This window comes from Macadamia integrifolia, chromosome 14 (assembly GCF_013358625.1).
Source record: "Macadamia integrifolia cultivar HAES 741 chromosome 14, SCU_Mint_v3, whole genome shotgun sequence".
Taxonomy (NCBI): domain Eukaryota; kingdom Viridiplantae; phylum Streptophyta; class Magnoliopsida; order Proteales; family Proteaceae; genus Macadamia; species Macadamia integrifolia.
Genome location: NC_056570.1, coordinates 809,676 through 825,870, shown reverse-complemented (window position 1 = coordinate 825,870; position 16,195 = coordinate 809,676). Strand labels below are relative to the sequence as shown.

Genomic DNA, 16,195 nt, shown 5'->3' with positions numbered 1-16,195 from the left:
GCTCCTCATCCCAAAGGTTAGCTCCATAGAGAGCCAGATCCTCAGTCACAGTTTGTAAAGGGTTACTTGAATCAACATCTAAAAAGGGGCAACAACGGGGGGCAAGCTTCCACGAAACCCAGTGAGGGGTAACACAAGCAATCATGACAATACAAGAAATGCACTAAGATAAATATCCATGCCCAACCACATCAATATGAATGCAATGACATGATCCAGTTATTATCAAACAATTCTAAGCAACAGTTTCTAAGTCCAAAGGGGTATAAGTGCTACTACAATATAGGTGGTATCCCCAGTTATAAATGTATATTATCAGTCCCCAAGGATACAAGCTAGTTGCAAGTCAGGAGCGTGCCAGTTCCAGAACCACATCATTACCGGCAAACCCCTATTGATAACCCTCCCATAATACCACTACATCGAATCCAACATCGCATGTAGGGTATATCCAACATCACATGACGGTTTGTCACGACGCTGACATCTGCGCATCTCAGTCACCGGAAATTGTCCCCAACCTCGGACCTATTAGGGAACATGTCCACACTCCTTACTATATTTTGGTGTTAACAAATAAACTTACATCTTTAACTTGGTTTGATAAAATGTGATTAGCTTGAAGAAAGGGTAATTAGTTTGAAGAAACACTTAGAAGGGTCGAATCAAGACATCAAGGTTTGAATTCATATAGACATGGCCTTAAAGCTTAAAGACATTCAAGATCCAAGATGATAAAGACATTCAAGACCGAAGATGAAGACATCAAGACTAAGATGATGAAGACATCAAGACCCAAGATGAAGACCATAGGATAGAGAATATATTTTGTAATCTGTACACACATTGCATATGCACGCACCTCATGCATCATACTAGAATGACCTTAGGTGGTAGAGTACTCTAGTAGATCTCTATGAAAACAGATTGACTTGACTCAAGGGCATTTTGGGTAACCTTAGAGTTAATATCAGGAAATGGACCTTCTATAAATGTAGGAAATCGAATCACGATTCCAAAACAACTAGTTTCGGATTAATCCGAGGTCGGACCAAAAAGTTATGGTCAAAACGTCGTCGACAGGTCAGTATGACAAATTTCTGTCATAACAGAATCTGTCAAGCTGGCGGTCGACCGGATAGAAGTACCGGTCGACCAGAACTATCTAAGACTATAGCCAATCGACCGGTAGAAAGTCTCGGTCGATCAGTGCCTCCCTGAAAAAGCTCAAACGGCTAATTTTTTACCTTAACGGCTCTTTCCGATCGACCGGATACCAATGGCGGTCAACCGGTGATCCCAGAATACGACCGTTAGAGCCTGCTTTCCAACCTAAAATGCTTCACTAAGCTCACCTATAAATACCTAAGCCACTCTTAATTAAATATGAATTAAGAAAGCATTAAGAGCATCATTGTAAGCATTCAAGAGTCATTAAGATTATTCTATCCTACTTGAGTTGTTCGATTACTCTAATCCCAACAAAAGGCTCAAGTCTCAATCAAGTCCTCCACTCTCTTCTGTGCAAGTCAAAGCCATAAGAGAGGACTTTACAAAAGGTGCATCATTCATCTCTCATTCTCATCATTTGCACCACACTTGAGGTATTCTTCTTATTCCACAACTCCATATTTATTTCTGTTTTTACAATTCTAGACTGTACTTAGGATTGTAAAGATTCTCTTATCCTAAAAAGAGGAAAGTGTCTCTCTAGCTCCAAAAGAGATTGTAAAGGTGCCTCTCTGTCTATAAAGGGGATTTGTAAGGATACTCTTATCCATAAAAAGATTGTAAAGGTTTTCTTCCCTACCTACCGTACTGAAAGGGAGAACTAGTTGAATACCTTACAAGAGGATTCTTGCAGAGAGTGGACTAGACTCAGATTGAGTCGAACCACTATAAATCTTGTGTTGTGTGATTGTGCCTATTTTACTTATTCCGTGTTGTTTTTAATTTGCAATCACACTTGTGACCTATACATCGAAAAGAGTTAAAATTTCCACTAGTATAACCTATTCACCCCTCCTCTAAGTTATTTCAATTGGTATCAGAGTGGGAGCTCAATTTATTTAAGACTATATTGTCTTAAAAGTGAGTCAAAGACCATGGCCACATTCCAAGGACCACCGGAAGGCATGAACGTCTCGAGACCCCCTTACTTTAATGGAGAGAACTTTTCCTTTTGGAAGTGCAGATTCAAAAACTGTGTGTGGTCACAACATTCTTGTATGGAGAGCCATAGAGAATGGACCATACACCATCACCCAAATAGTTGAAAGGAAAAATAGGTCATTATAAGAGACAGCTCGGACTATGCTCAATAAGTATTCATTGCCTAAGTACTTTTGGGTTGAAGCTATAAATACAGCTTGTTATGTACTAAATAGGATAATTCTCAGACCTTTACTTTCTAAGACCCCTTATGAACTGTACTTTGGTAAAATGCCAAAAGTAGACTACTTTAAAGTTTTTTGGGTGTAAATGTTTTATCTTAAACACCAAATACTATCTTGGAAAATTTGATGCGAAATCTGATGAAGGAATATTCCTAGGATATTCACTCAACAGTAGGACATGTAGAGTTTTTAATAAAAATTCATTAATGGTTGAAGAATCTATGAATGTACGATTTGATGAATCATTGCCTAATAACTTAAACAAATCTCCTATTGATGATGATGATATCATATTTGATCAGCTTAAGAACAAAGTTAATGATATTTCTCTTGATGATTCAAATGATGTTACCATCGAAAAAATAGAAACACTTCCTAAGGAAGTCATCCCGCATAGGAATCATCCCTTAGAAAACATCATAGGGGATCTAGATGGAGAAATCCAAACTAGATCTAAAACCCGAGAGGTATGCAATCACACTGCATTTATCTCAAGGATCAAACCCAAGAACATAGAAGAAGCACTAAAAAACAGTGATTGGATTATTGCTATGTAAGAGGAGCTTCACCAATTTGAAAGAAGCAAGGTATGGGAATTTGTCCCAAGACCTGACCACCACACCATCATTGGTGTTAAGTGGGTCTTTCGCAATAAGCTGGATGAAGATGGGAACATAGTGAGAAACAAAGCGAGACTAGTTGCCAAAGGGTATAATCAACAAGAGGGAATAGACTATGATGAAACCTATGCACCAGTAGCAAGGTTAGAGTCCATTAGAATGATACTAGCTTTTGCATGCCATAAGAACTTTAAACTATATCAAATAGATGTCAAAAGTACCTTCTTGAATGGATACATTCAAGAAGAGGTATATGTAGCTCAACCCCCTGGTTTTGAAGACCTTAAGTTTCCAAACCATGTCTATAAACTTGAGAAAGCCCTGTATGGCCTCAAACAAGCTCCTAAAGCTTGGTATGAGTGATTAAGTACCTTCTTGATAGAAAGTGGCGTCTCAAGGGGGAGGATTGAAACAACCCTATTCGTGAAGAACTTGAAGAATGACACACTCATTGTTCAAATCTATGTAGATGATATCATCTTTGGCTCAACCAACGAGAGAATATGTACTGATTTCAGTAGCAAGATGAGCAATGAAATTGAAATGAGTATGATGGGAGAGTTAAATTTCTTCCTTGGACTTCAAATGAAACAAACTGATAATGGAATTTTCATAAACCAAAACAATTACACCAAGGAGCTGCTAAAGAAATTTGACATTAACAATCAAAAATCTTCAGACACTCCGATGGGCTCATCCTTGAAACTAACCAAGGATGAAGATGGCATTTCTGAGGATGTAACTAGATATAGAGGCATGATTGAGAGCCTTCTATATCTAACGGCAAGTAGACCTGACATCATGTACAGTGCATGTGCTCGGTTTTAAGCTGATCCTAAGAAATCTCACCTCACCGTTGTAAAAAGAATTTTAAAATATTTGAAAAGCACTTGTGATGTTGGGTTATGGTACCCCAAAAACCAACCCCTTGACTTGGTCAGCTTTTCAGATGTTGACTTCGCGGGCTGCCATATCGACAGAAAAAGTACCAATGGTACCTGTCACTTTCTCGGCTCTTGCCTTGTCTCATGGTTTAGCAAAAAACAAAACTCCGTTGCTCTATATACCACCGAAGCCGAATATGTTGCAGCTGGTAGATGTTGTGCCCAAATCCTTTGGATGAAGCAAACTCTCCAAGGCCTTGGAGTGAGTTTCGAATCTTGCCCAATCATGTGCGATAACGCCAGTGCCATAAACTTGAGTAAAAATCCTATTTTACACTCTAGGGCAAAGCACATTATATATTTAACACCACTTTTTGCGAGACACCATTCAAAATGGCGATGTTTCTCTAGAATACATTGAAACCGAGAAACAAGTCGCAGATATATTCACTAAACCACTAGGTGAAGAGCGTTTTAGCTTCTTAAGGAAGGAGCTTGGAATTTGCAACCCGTTTGGTTGAATGAATAAACATTCCTTCATTAATATTTATTCCAAAAGCTCGGACTCGAAAAACCCCTTCAAAATTCATAATTTTCTAGGTTTTCAGGCATTTCTGGAATTTTTCGGTTGACCAGCTAAAATCTTCTGGTCGACCGCCTCTGATCGAAAGGATTACTGGTCGACCGCCACAATCTACCGGTCGACCGCCGCTGCCGAAAACTCGATTCCGCACTCTTTTAAAATCGATTTTTTGACCCATTTTGTCTTATTTTAAAAACCTCTTTTAGCCTAAAACCCTATTTCGACCATTCCTCTCCCAAAACCCTAGCTTAGAACCCATTTCTAACCTAGATCTCTCAAGATCCTTTCCCTTCCCTCTCAAAAACCCTTGCATCTTTTCTCTTCTTACGCCCTTCATCATCATAGACTCTCACCGCCCACACAGAGCTAAGAAGACGGTCGCTCAGAAGGGAAAACAGAAGGCCTGTGACAAAGATATCTGGTTCTCCTCCTCCATTGCTCAAGAATCATGGGATCTCTACATCTCTCGACACATAGAGCAAGGTAGAACCATCAATTCCGACTCTTTGTCTAGGTATGACATCAAAGACCTATTTGATGCTCTGGGATGGAGCAACATTCTCAAACTAGGGTTCAACTGTTATCCCCACCTAGTTAAAATGTTCTTTTGCAACCTTACTTTCTTTGGTGAAGGTGACAACCTTCTAGTCCATTCCTATGTTAAGGGAGTTCCTATAGATATTGACATTCTGATATTAGGAGAAATCCTAGACATCTCTGTGGCAGGGGAACTCAAATACTACCAACCCAAAACCTATGTAGAACAATTTATGGATGTTGACTGTGTGTACTCTAGCATCATGAAGGAATATGCTAATACTCACAAGATTAAGGCTAAGGAACTCACCGATATAGGGAGGATTGTAAATCTCATCATCTCCTACAACATCCTACCAAAGAGTGGTCACAAAGATGAAGTCTCCCCATTCCATGCTTATCTCACCTACTGTGTTTGCAAGACTGTGAGCATCAATCTTTCCTACATTCTGCTCAAAACCATGATTATCCATAGTGGCAGACTTCAAAAAGGAAATCTTCCCTATGGGAGAATGATTTTCCAAATCCTGGACCACTTTCATGTGGATTTTTCTGGTGAATCATTTGAACCTTTTCCTCAAGAGATCAATCTTTCCACTATTGCACCTCCTTCCCAAGACGACCACTGGCTCCAAAAAGACTGATGTTGGACCCAGCCAACCACAACAATAAGGAAGTGATGATACGTCAGCCTATGCGACCGTTTCCGATCTTCAGAAGGTTGGGAACATCATCCTTACCCAATCGGTAAAGATGGAAAGAAAGCAGAATGAGATTCTCAAGCTCCTACGCGAAGACGAGGAAGATGAAGATGACGGAGAAGAAGAAGAAGAGGAGGATGCAGAGGATGAGGATGGAGAGGATTAGGAGTCCTTACTCCTTTTATATGATGTTACTTTATCGTTAAACTCTTATTCTGTTTTATCTTGTGGAACTTAGTCTTTCATGTTACTTTTTGAAATACTTTAAGATACAATATTTTTTTTTTTTTGCACATGCTCAGGGGGAGCACTTTAATATCTTGTGCAGCCTTGATTCCCTTTTTGTTGTTGACAAAAGGGGGAGAAACATCTATCTTTCCAGTATCTGCCTTTGTTTATTCTAGAAATGACAAGTATCTATCTTTATTTTTTTTCTTGCACTGACTTAAAATATCCCATTGAACTTTACACTGTGTTACTATCATTTCTTGTATTTGGTTATATTGCCCGTGTTTGTTTGTAATCACCAAAAAGGGGGAGATTGTTAGGAAACATGTCCACACTCCTTACTATATTTGGTGTTAACAAACAGACATACATTTTTAACTTGGTTTGATAAAATGTGATTAGCTTGAAGAAAGGGTAATAAGTTTGAAAAAACACTTAGAAGGGTCGAATCAAGACATCAAGGTTTGAATTCATATAGACATAGTCTTAAAGCTTAAAGACATTCAAGATCCAAAATGATAAAGACATTCAAGACCGAAGATGAAGACATCAAGACTCAAGATGATGAAGACATCAAGACCCAAGATGAAGACCATAGGATAGAGAATATATTTTGTAATCTGTACACACATTGCATGTGCACGAACCTCATACATCATACTAGAATGACCTTAGGTGGTAGAGTACTCTAGCAAATCTCTGTGAAAACAGATTGACTTGATTCAAGGGCATTTTGGGTAACCTCAGAGTTAATATCAGGAAATGGACCTTATGTAAATGTTGTAGGAAATCGAGTCACGATTCCAACACAACTAGTTTCGGATTAATCCGAGGTCGGACCAAAAAGTTATGGTCAAAACATCGTCGACAGGTCAGTATGACAAAATTCTGTCATAACAGAATCTGTCAAGCTGGTGGTCGACCGGATAGAAGTACCGGTTGATCGGAACTGTCTAAGACCATAGCCGATCGACCGGTGCCTCCCTGGAAAAGCTCCAACGGCTAGTTTTTTACCTCAATGGCTCTTTCGGGTCGACCGGATACCAATGGCGGTTGACCGGTGGTCCCAGAATACGACCGTTAGAGCCTGATTTTCTGCCTAAAATGCTTCACTAAGCTCACCTATAAATACCCAAGCCGCTCTTAATTAAATATGAATTAAGAAAGAGCATTAAGAGCATCATTGTAAGCATTCAAGAGTCATTAAGATTATTCTATCCTACTTGAGTTGTTCGATTACTTTAATCCCAACAAAAGGCTCAAGTCTCAATCAAGTCCTCCACTCTTTCCTGTGCAAGTTAAAGCCATAAGAGAGGACTTTACAAAAGGTGCATCATTCATCTCTTATTCTCATCATTTGCACCAGACTTGAGGTATTCCTCTTATTCCACTCCATATTTATTTCTGTTTTTACAATTCTAGACTGTACTTAGGATTGTAAGGATTCTCTTATCCTAAAAAGAGGAAGGTGTCTCTCTACCTCCAAAAGAGATTGTAAAGGTGCCTCTCTACCTATAAAGGGGATTTGTAAAGATACTCTTATCTATAAAAAGATTGTAAAGGTTTTCTTCCCTACCTACCGTACTGAAAGGGAAAACTAGTGGAATACCTTACAAGAGGATTCTTGTAGGGAGTGGACTAAACTCGAATTGAGTCGAACCACTATAAATCTTATGTTGTGTGATTGTGCCTATTTTACTTATTCCGCATCGTTTTTAATTTGCAATCACACTTGTGACCTATACATCGAAAAGAGTTAAAATTTCCACTAGTATAACCTATTCACCCCCCTCTAGGTTATTTCAGGACCGTCAGACGAAAGGATTACCCAATACGTAAACCCCTATTGGTAAGGGTTGTAGCACCAGGGTGGTTATCTTAGCCCAATGCATTCTAATGTGTCACGCCACATATCAATCACACTCAAACACACACCCTGGGCATGCAATGCCGTTGACACCAACTGTTGGCCACCCTGTACCGCAGTATCCATATACACGCACGCACACACACACACGAGCATGCAGTGCCGTCGGCTCCAATCGTTGGCCACCCTGCACCCCAGTCACACCATGCAGTGCCGTCAGCACCAACTGTTGGCCACCCTGCACCCCAGTCACACACACTCACCCTGCACATGCAGTGCCTTCAGCACCAACCGTTGGCCACCTTGCACCCCTGTCACACACAAATGCACAACCATAATTCCACATTCTCATGCCACGTCAACATTTTTCCACAAGAAGTAAGATAATAATATGCAAAATGATATAATTCATCCACATATGCATTATGATACAACCAATCCATGAAAACACACAAAATCCCCTCACTTCGAGTCTTAGACAGTGGTGGATGATCGACGGTCTCATGCCACTTGCTCCCGTCGCGTCTCGGTTCCACTCCTAGAGTACATAGTGTTTTTAGGTTATCCATAGAGGAGTGGGATGCTAGGACTCATGCCCCAATAAAAGAGGTTTAAAATCAGTATTAAACTGCTTCACCAGTGGATGTTCACTGGTGGATGATCATTCTCCGGTGAGTTCACTGGTGGACAAAACCAAAAGGGGTGCAAATCCTCCAAATATTTCACCTATGGATGGTTCCTGCCTTCATCGATTGGCCGGCGACCATCACTCGGTGAAGTTGAAACCGGGGTTTCCTTGCCCAAATCAGACCCATAGGCCTTGTGGCCCCTTTGCATGGTGATGGGAGTGTGTGTTTTTCAGTGGGGTGTCATTTCCCAACTCCATTCCTCCTTTCCCACTTTTTACATAGTTTGATAGCTTGAGATTTTTATGATTTGTAAGGTTAATTTGTATGTGGGGCACTCTCACACACCACACCTAGCTTAGGCTTAGTGTAGTTACTCATTTTAGATCAATATAGCATCATACCATAGGTTTTAGTGTGGAAACATAGAGCGTTTGGGGTAGAACACTTGTTCTAGGGTTTAGTTATCCCAATTTTCAGGTTTTGGATAGGGATTTCCTAGGGATTTGTCCTTATGCTCAAGATTGAGTAATTAACCTTGTCAAGTAGGTCTCTTGCTCCAATTTCCCCCTCCCATTATGTAGTCTTTATGGTTGGGTAGGTGGAATTTGGTTGGGGTCTCCATTACTTCCAATAAAGAATGAAAATGGGTAGAAGAGAGAGAGATTGGTGTGTGTGTGTGGAGAAGAGATGAATACATGGGCTTACCTCAAGGATGAAGCCCTAGCTTTCCTCCTCCCTTCCTCCCTTGCTGTCCTTCTCCTCCTCCTCCTCCTCCTTTCTCCCTCTCCTTGTTTCTATTTGGTAGGAGAAGAAATGAATGGTAAGAGTCCTATTTATAGCCACTTAAGTCCCACTAAGGGCTGTTTGGGGAATTAATAGGTTTTTACCCAATACCGAGTTTTCCGCCATTCGGCACTAACGGGCCCACTTCGAGATGTCCCACCACATTAAACAACTCCCAAACATGTTCCATCAATGTGGATGGGTTTGGGGTGCACGATCGTGAGGTCTCGGGTCCCACGGCAAAATAACTCGAATCTAGCCTCTACACTCATCGTATGGTGTTCACTAGCTGATATTCATCAGCCGGTGACCATCAGCTGGTGAAGGCTGAACTGGTCACTTTGTATAGAGATCTTTCCCCAGGCTGAGTGGGGCCTTCCCCAGTGTTTCCAGTGTGTGTGGTTCTACTGACCTTCCCCTTCGTGTCTGGAATCCCTTCCAATTATTGAACCATAAGTAGCAGGTGCAAGTGGGGTCGCCCTTCCTTTCTCGACAAAAGACGGATGCTACCCAGTACTCTTTGGTACTGGTGTCCTTCGGTGCCGCACCTAAACATTAAAATAGGAAGTTTTAGGGTTCGAGTATAACAATTTTTATGACTTGATGTGGCTTCGTGTTGATTTTTTATGACGTAGTGTAGCTTAATATTGATTTTTTATGACTTAATGTGGTTAATGTTGATTTTTGATGATATAAGGTATATATTGTAGCGTATAAATAATGTTGGAAAAGAGGGGGAAAAAAAAAACAGTTGGAAGCGTTGGCCACCTAGGCAGGCGCTGTCTCCTAAGTACTTAAGCACCCCTCTACCGCCTTGGGTCACCTTGTCACCTTGACAAGTATGTATATGATGCTTCTTAACTGCCCATCATTCTGCCCCATACATCACCTGCACTCTTGTTGCTTTCTCAAATATATTGATGTATGTTTGACTACATGTGTCTTCATTTTATATTATTTTATATTAAAATAGAGGACGAGTGCAAGACTCTTCAAACAGTTTGTTCAGATATCAGCTGATCATTGACTAAATGATTTAAGAAGACAAATTTATCAGAGACGAGTTCATAATATTTTTGAACCTTGTGCAGTTAGTAACTCGAGTGTGTGTTTTATTTGCTGTAATGAGTTACTTCGTTCTTTCCTTATCAAGGAGAATGTTCTTTACACTTCCTTTCCATGTTATTGATGCACTTCTACAATGGTTATGATATTGATCAAAGAAAATACTTTCATGTCTTAAAATGCTATAGATAAATATTTAACCACAACTTGGTCACTAGATATACTGGGTTTTTCCAGCACATCTTTTTACATTGATCTCCTTGTGCTAGGTCCTTTTTAAAGATGGAGTTTTCCAATGGAAACGGCTTGAAAACCTTATAATACTTGCAAAGGAAAATGTGGCAAAGATGAGTAGTAACCCTGCATTGCAAGTGAAGAACATGTATGTGGCAGTCCCACGTGCCCGTATTTGGTACATTCTGTTTGAGGTATTACCAATTTCCCATCCTTGTTCATGCTTTTCCTTCCATCAGGCAAGGGTCAAGAGATTGGCAGTTTGAAAGGAAATTGGATCTGACTGATACCATCAAGGATGGAGCTCGCCTTTTCCTGCTTGATGCAGGGATACGGAAACAGCTCCTTCTTGCTCTGACTGAAGACTCTAAGCTTCATATTCAAGAGGTATGTAATATATGACAGAAGGAAAGAAAGTTTATGCATTTAGGTTCTGATTATATAATTGCTGAATGTCTTTTTCTGCTCTAGCTTTTGGATGTATATAGACTGATTGAAGGTGAAATTAATATACCCTCAGTGGCTTTGGAGATCGTACGAGGTAAAACCTTCCTTTGGCTTTTAACTCAAGGCAGATGTCTGTTAGATTGTTTTGCAGTTCAACTAGAAATAAAATGTTCTTGCTTTCGATAGTTTTTTGTTCCTTATTTGATTGTACTTTGTGAGTTGCAGATATACCAGATGTTACAAGGGATTTAATGCTCTCATGGAGCAATTCTGTTTTATCAGACCAATGATTCAATATCCAAGTTTGCTTCCCACAAATAGAAGCATCAAGTTGTTTTTTGCTAGAATTTGGGCACCTACCAAAGGGCTTGTAGTCCTTTTTTTTTTTTTTTTTTTCCTGTGGTAAGAGCCCTGGTGTTGAAATCTTTTCAAATATACCGAAAGGAGTTTTTTTTGTAATTCATCTGTATATAAAATATATTGATGATCCTATGAACATCTGAAAGAGGAATCAAATGGAAATGGAGTTTCTTATTGTTTCTTGCGGATGTGTACTTGTCATCTCATTCCCTTCTCCCAGGTTTGTTGCTAGTAATGAGGGTGGCGTTTTAGGTGGCAATCCTGATCTTGATGCTGAACTTTCCTCCATTTGCCCCTTTATCCTTGATGGCATCTCTCACTCGTCCAATCCCTATGCCCTATCCAACGCTATCAAGACCTGGATCTGTGGACTTTCCTCTGGGAAAGAGCAGTGGCCCTCCTCTTGTGCTATGTCTTCAGCTTTTGATGGTAAGGAGGAGATTTTTCTCTGCTAGGGAGAAGGGTGATGCATCTTCACCAGACTGGGTAACATTTTCCTACCTTTATTTGATTTCTTTACTGTCTTTTTCAATATTATACTAAGTTTATCTATTAGTGTTTGATCTAAATCGTACGCTTTTGCTAGACTCCATCACTGTAAGATCTGTAACTTAATAGTGTGGGGAATGATGTCATGGCCATCCATAAGAAATGGGACGATGCTCCAAGGTCATGATTTGGTACTTTCTCCAACACTAGCTGTTCTAACTCCTCCAAATCACTCCTAACCTTGATCTCCTGCCGCCCAAAGTCTCGAGCTTGCTTTAATTCATAAACGAGGAAAGGAAACTAACATAGGTCAGGACCCTTCCATATGGTCCATTGTTGAGTCTCGGTAAGGGGAATTCAACTGAAACTGGTTTAGGGATTAAATGAGGGCTATCCATGGACAATATGGGTTAAAACTAATAAGAATAATTAGATTGATGTATATGAACCTAAATCACTCGACAAGGATACGCGATGACAAAATTCAACGAAAACCATTGGATTCGGGTATTGAGGTGAGTGGGTGGTTGTGACTTTATTTTACAGTGTTTTATACATATTTTGTTCTATTTCTATACATGTAAGGAATGACTCGTGTTCTGGTTGTATATTATATTTCTATTACATGTGGCTGTGGTTGAGATAGACAGTGTGATTGTGGATTCTATGGATGTGGACTGTGGTTGTGACTGTGGTTCTAATGGTCTGGGTCAAGGGCATGATCGAAGTGTGTTTTCGGTACCGGGGGCCCAAAGGTCAATAGTGTGGTTGTGAATGTGGCTCTGACAGTCTAGGGCACGGTGTGGCAGAGGTGTGGATGTATGGATGCTATTAGCTTACTTGTATAAATATAGAATTGCATAGGGCTAGGATTGCAACCCCAATACTATAACCCTTACCAATAGGGGTGATGTTTTGGTAATCCCAAATCAGTGGTAAGTCTGATGGAAAATGCTCGAGGTATGACAGACTATATTCTAAGGCGGGCAAAGCATAGTACGACATACTGCATGGTTGTCGAAAGGCACGATATGATGTACTATACATGTGGCTATCGGGATACTATTTAGGGGTTAGCTAGAAGATCGAGATTCTTTCTGGGACTAACTGATTCCTACTTAAAATTAGCTTGTATCTCTAGAGCCCGATATACTAAGGAGGGGATATCACCTCCATTGCTTATAGCATTTATACCCAAAATTCAGACTTAATAATTAAGAGTATTATTATAATAAATATGAATCATGTGGATGAGTACTATTGCATCATATATGTTTGATTATGATTGTGAGCATGCATTTGGGATCATAATTGGATGTGTGCTTGCTTGCTCACCCCTCACTGAGCTAGTGTAGCTCCCCTATGTTGATTCTTCTTTTTAGATAGTGAAACCGGAGATGAAGTGGGATGGGATTTCAACAATGGTTGTAAGGTTATGTTTGCGAGACACCGTGGATGCAAACGATTGTCACTTCTTATTTGTGGTTTTGTACTTAAATTAGATGTATGATGTAATTAATATTTAATTGTGGATTATTCACATTTGGGCCTATATAATTCTATTTATCATTGTAGAAAAAAAAAATCACCATTTGTATTACGATGTATATATGATTGTGCATGTGTACTCTGATTTGTGGCATTGTGAGGCAAGTGACTACTTCTATGAATCTAGTGGAGCTAGGTTGACAGGATTTGGGAATCTGGTGCCACATACCTTAGCCTAATAGGAGGTAGGGTGTGGCAAACTCATTGATGATTGAATCAAGACTTAACATTATGGCAGTTCAAGCTAAGTTATGTAATATTTTCTTGATAGTCATTTTAAGTGATTTATGTATTAAACAATTTGGTCTAAGTTAATCCAATGATAATTTTATGATGCAAATGATTATATAATGGTTTTACAAATAAGATAACATGCTTACAATGCACTGTTTAAGATCTTTGCATATGCATTATATGTGATGATACCATGATTAACAATCAAGTGATAGTTCCATATTATGGAAGTGATAATATATATAATATGCAAGTAAATGACCATGGATAAATTATACTAGAAATGTGAGTTTTGTAATTTTCCCACAAAGTGCTTATATTGTTTGGGTATATATATTAATGCGATATAAACCCAAAATGTGGGAGATTATTATAAGATACATATGTTCGCTTATTAAGTATCTTTTAAAGGGTTAAATAAAAACAAGTAGAATGACTAATATTTAACTCTTTGTAGTCAGGAAAATAATTTGACTAGGACTTGATATAGCCTCAGATCACTAAGATGATATCATCTAAAGGAATGAGCTCCAGAAGGCTTGTCATAGGTCATGTGATGGACAGCCAACCTATGTAAAGAGATGAATTCTTGAATTAGGTTCAAAGGGTAAAAACAAAGTCAATGGATAACTTGTCTAGTATTGCTAAAATATTTGTTCATTCTAGTTAGATGGAAAAGTAGTTCCACCACAATGAAAGGAGGAGGAGTTGTAAACTCTTAATCAAACTTAATCTCATGAAATGTGGGGGTGTGTTAACTGTGATGCACACTATGGGCTAACCAAAGTGGATGTAGGGGATCAGGTCACCTACTGATGAGAATTTTATAGGCAAACTCTCTAAACATCCATAAACCAGGATAGGGGAAAAGACCAACTTCTATTGAAAAAGAAAATGTTCATTTTTATAAAGGTGGATCATAGTTAAGGTCGATTGGTAGAATATGGCTAGTGGGCAAGTCGGCTACAATAATGCGGAAAAGTTCAAGAAGTCTAACTTCACTTGTAATCTATAGCGTAGTTCATCAGACCTAGTATAGAGTCAAGTTCTAAAAACATCTGCAATGAAGTGTTCTACTATGTCTCATATGCTTGATTGTTTGATTCGAGATTTTTCGATTTTTGAAACTTATGGGGGCTTTACTAATTATATTGAATATTTTGAATCTTATGGGGATTGTTGGAATCTTTTAATAGTTTTAAAATTTAAAGATTCAAAATATTATTTTATTTCATATAAATGTATATTAGAGAGGTTTATCTCTTCCTAATAGTCACCTAAGTGACCAATAGGTTGACCATTGAAAAGTATGTCTGAATGGTCAATAAACATGTATTACAAAAGAGACATGGCTTTTAGAAACACCCATTGATGGTGTCACTTTCTCTCCTATATAACGTAAGATAATCCATACTTCAAAAAAGGTTTTTAGTTTTTCTTCATTATTGTTTAGTTTTCTTCTTCTGAACTATTGGGCCTAGACTTACTCTCCCAAAGGATCAGAGCCTATGTAAAATCAGACAAAGATCAGCGATTGTTTTATATTGGAGGTAAAATGTAGGAATCCCCAATTGCACTATTGTAGAGAGCGTTTCAGACTTTAAAGAGAGTATCTATTTTTTATATGAGTCAACCTGTTCAGTTTGTTGGCTTCAACAACCGGTGTCGATCTTCTACAATAGTTCATCGTGCAACCAATGAATGCATCTCAATAATATCAATCTTGTGATTCTCAACGTCAAGTACTTATTTCTAACAATCTTAAGGTCTGAAAATTAGAATCTGATTTAGATTATTAGGTAGGATTCATTTGAGATATAAAGGATGATCTAAAACTAATTTGGGTATAAGATTGGCTTATTCGGCCTGTTAATACTTGATTTCTTTTAATTTTGATGATCTTTATGCCAAATTGTTGATGTTATCAGTTTTAAAGAGAAATAATATCATTGACACGGCTAAATCGTATCTCTCAACATTATGAATCTGAAATTTTGACTGTTGACAACAATCGGTGGATAGCAGTACTTTCAAAGTGTTTTTATTGGGAGTTTTAAAATATATACTTGTATGAGTTGTGGTTGTTGACAGCGAGGGCAACCCAATCAGTTTTGACCCATTTTTTCATAGTGCTCAACATCCTATTTTATGTCATTTACGATTTTTTTTCAATAGTTAGAGACCAAGTTTTCCTTTATAGGTTTAGAATTTTTTATAGTTTGGGCTTATAAAGTAATCATTGCTCAGATGTTGGGAGGAGGGTATCTAAGACTAATAACCTTTCATATTATTGACTAATTGTTTCCATGCATTTGATTAGTGAATTCAGGTTGAACCATCTCTTTTGTTCTGATCGGATGAGTATGAGAAGCATGTGAATCATTTTTCTTGAAACCCACTTTCTAATACATATTTGGAGAACAAATATTCAATTGCTTGGGCCCCTTTGATTGCATCATTATTTCATTTGGAAGATTTTAACCATTAAAATTAAGATGGTCTCTGACTGGTTACAGGCAATGGTTTGCATGAGGATTCATGGGATTTATTATTTTTGTCTCCTATGTTTGTTATATTAAACTTGAAACTA

General features: G+C 38.7%; 2 protein-coding genes across 2 annotated transcripts in view; both read left to right on the top strand.

Moving 5' to 3' along the window:
* The window catches only part of LOC122061023 (protein ACTIVITY OF BC1 COMPLEX KINASE 1, chloroplastic-like), a 35,503-nt gene extending 23,987 nt beyond the window's left edge, over positions 1–11,516 (top strand). The window contains exons 2-5 of the mRNA XM_042624179.1: positions 10,563–10,675; positions 10,767–10,914; positions 10,999–11,068; positions 11,200–11,516. Coding sequence (XP_042480113.1) covers positions 10,641–10,675; positions 10,767–10,914; positions 10,999–11,068; positions 11,200–11,264 — 318 coding nt within the window. The 5' untranslated portion in view covers positions 10,563–10,640 and the 3' untranslated portion in view covers positions 11,265–11,516. The remainder of the gene's footprint in view (positions 1–10,562; positions 10,676–10,766; positions 10,915–10,998; positions 11,069–11,199) is intronic.
* A 117-nt stretch (positions 11,517–11,633) lies between these two features.
* Positions 11,634–16,195, top strand: part of LOC122061022 — a 64,246-nt gene continuing 59,684 nt past the window's right edge. The window contains exon 1 of the mRNA XM_042624178.1: positions 11,634–11,820. The gene's annotated coding sequence lies outside the window, so the exon portion shown is untranslated. The remainder of the gene's footprint in view (positions 11,821–16,195) is intronic.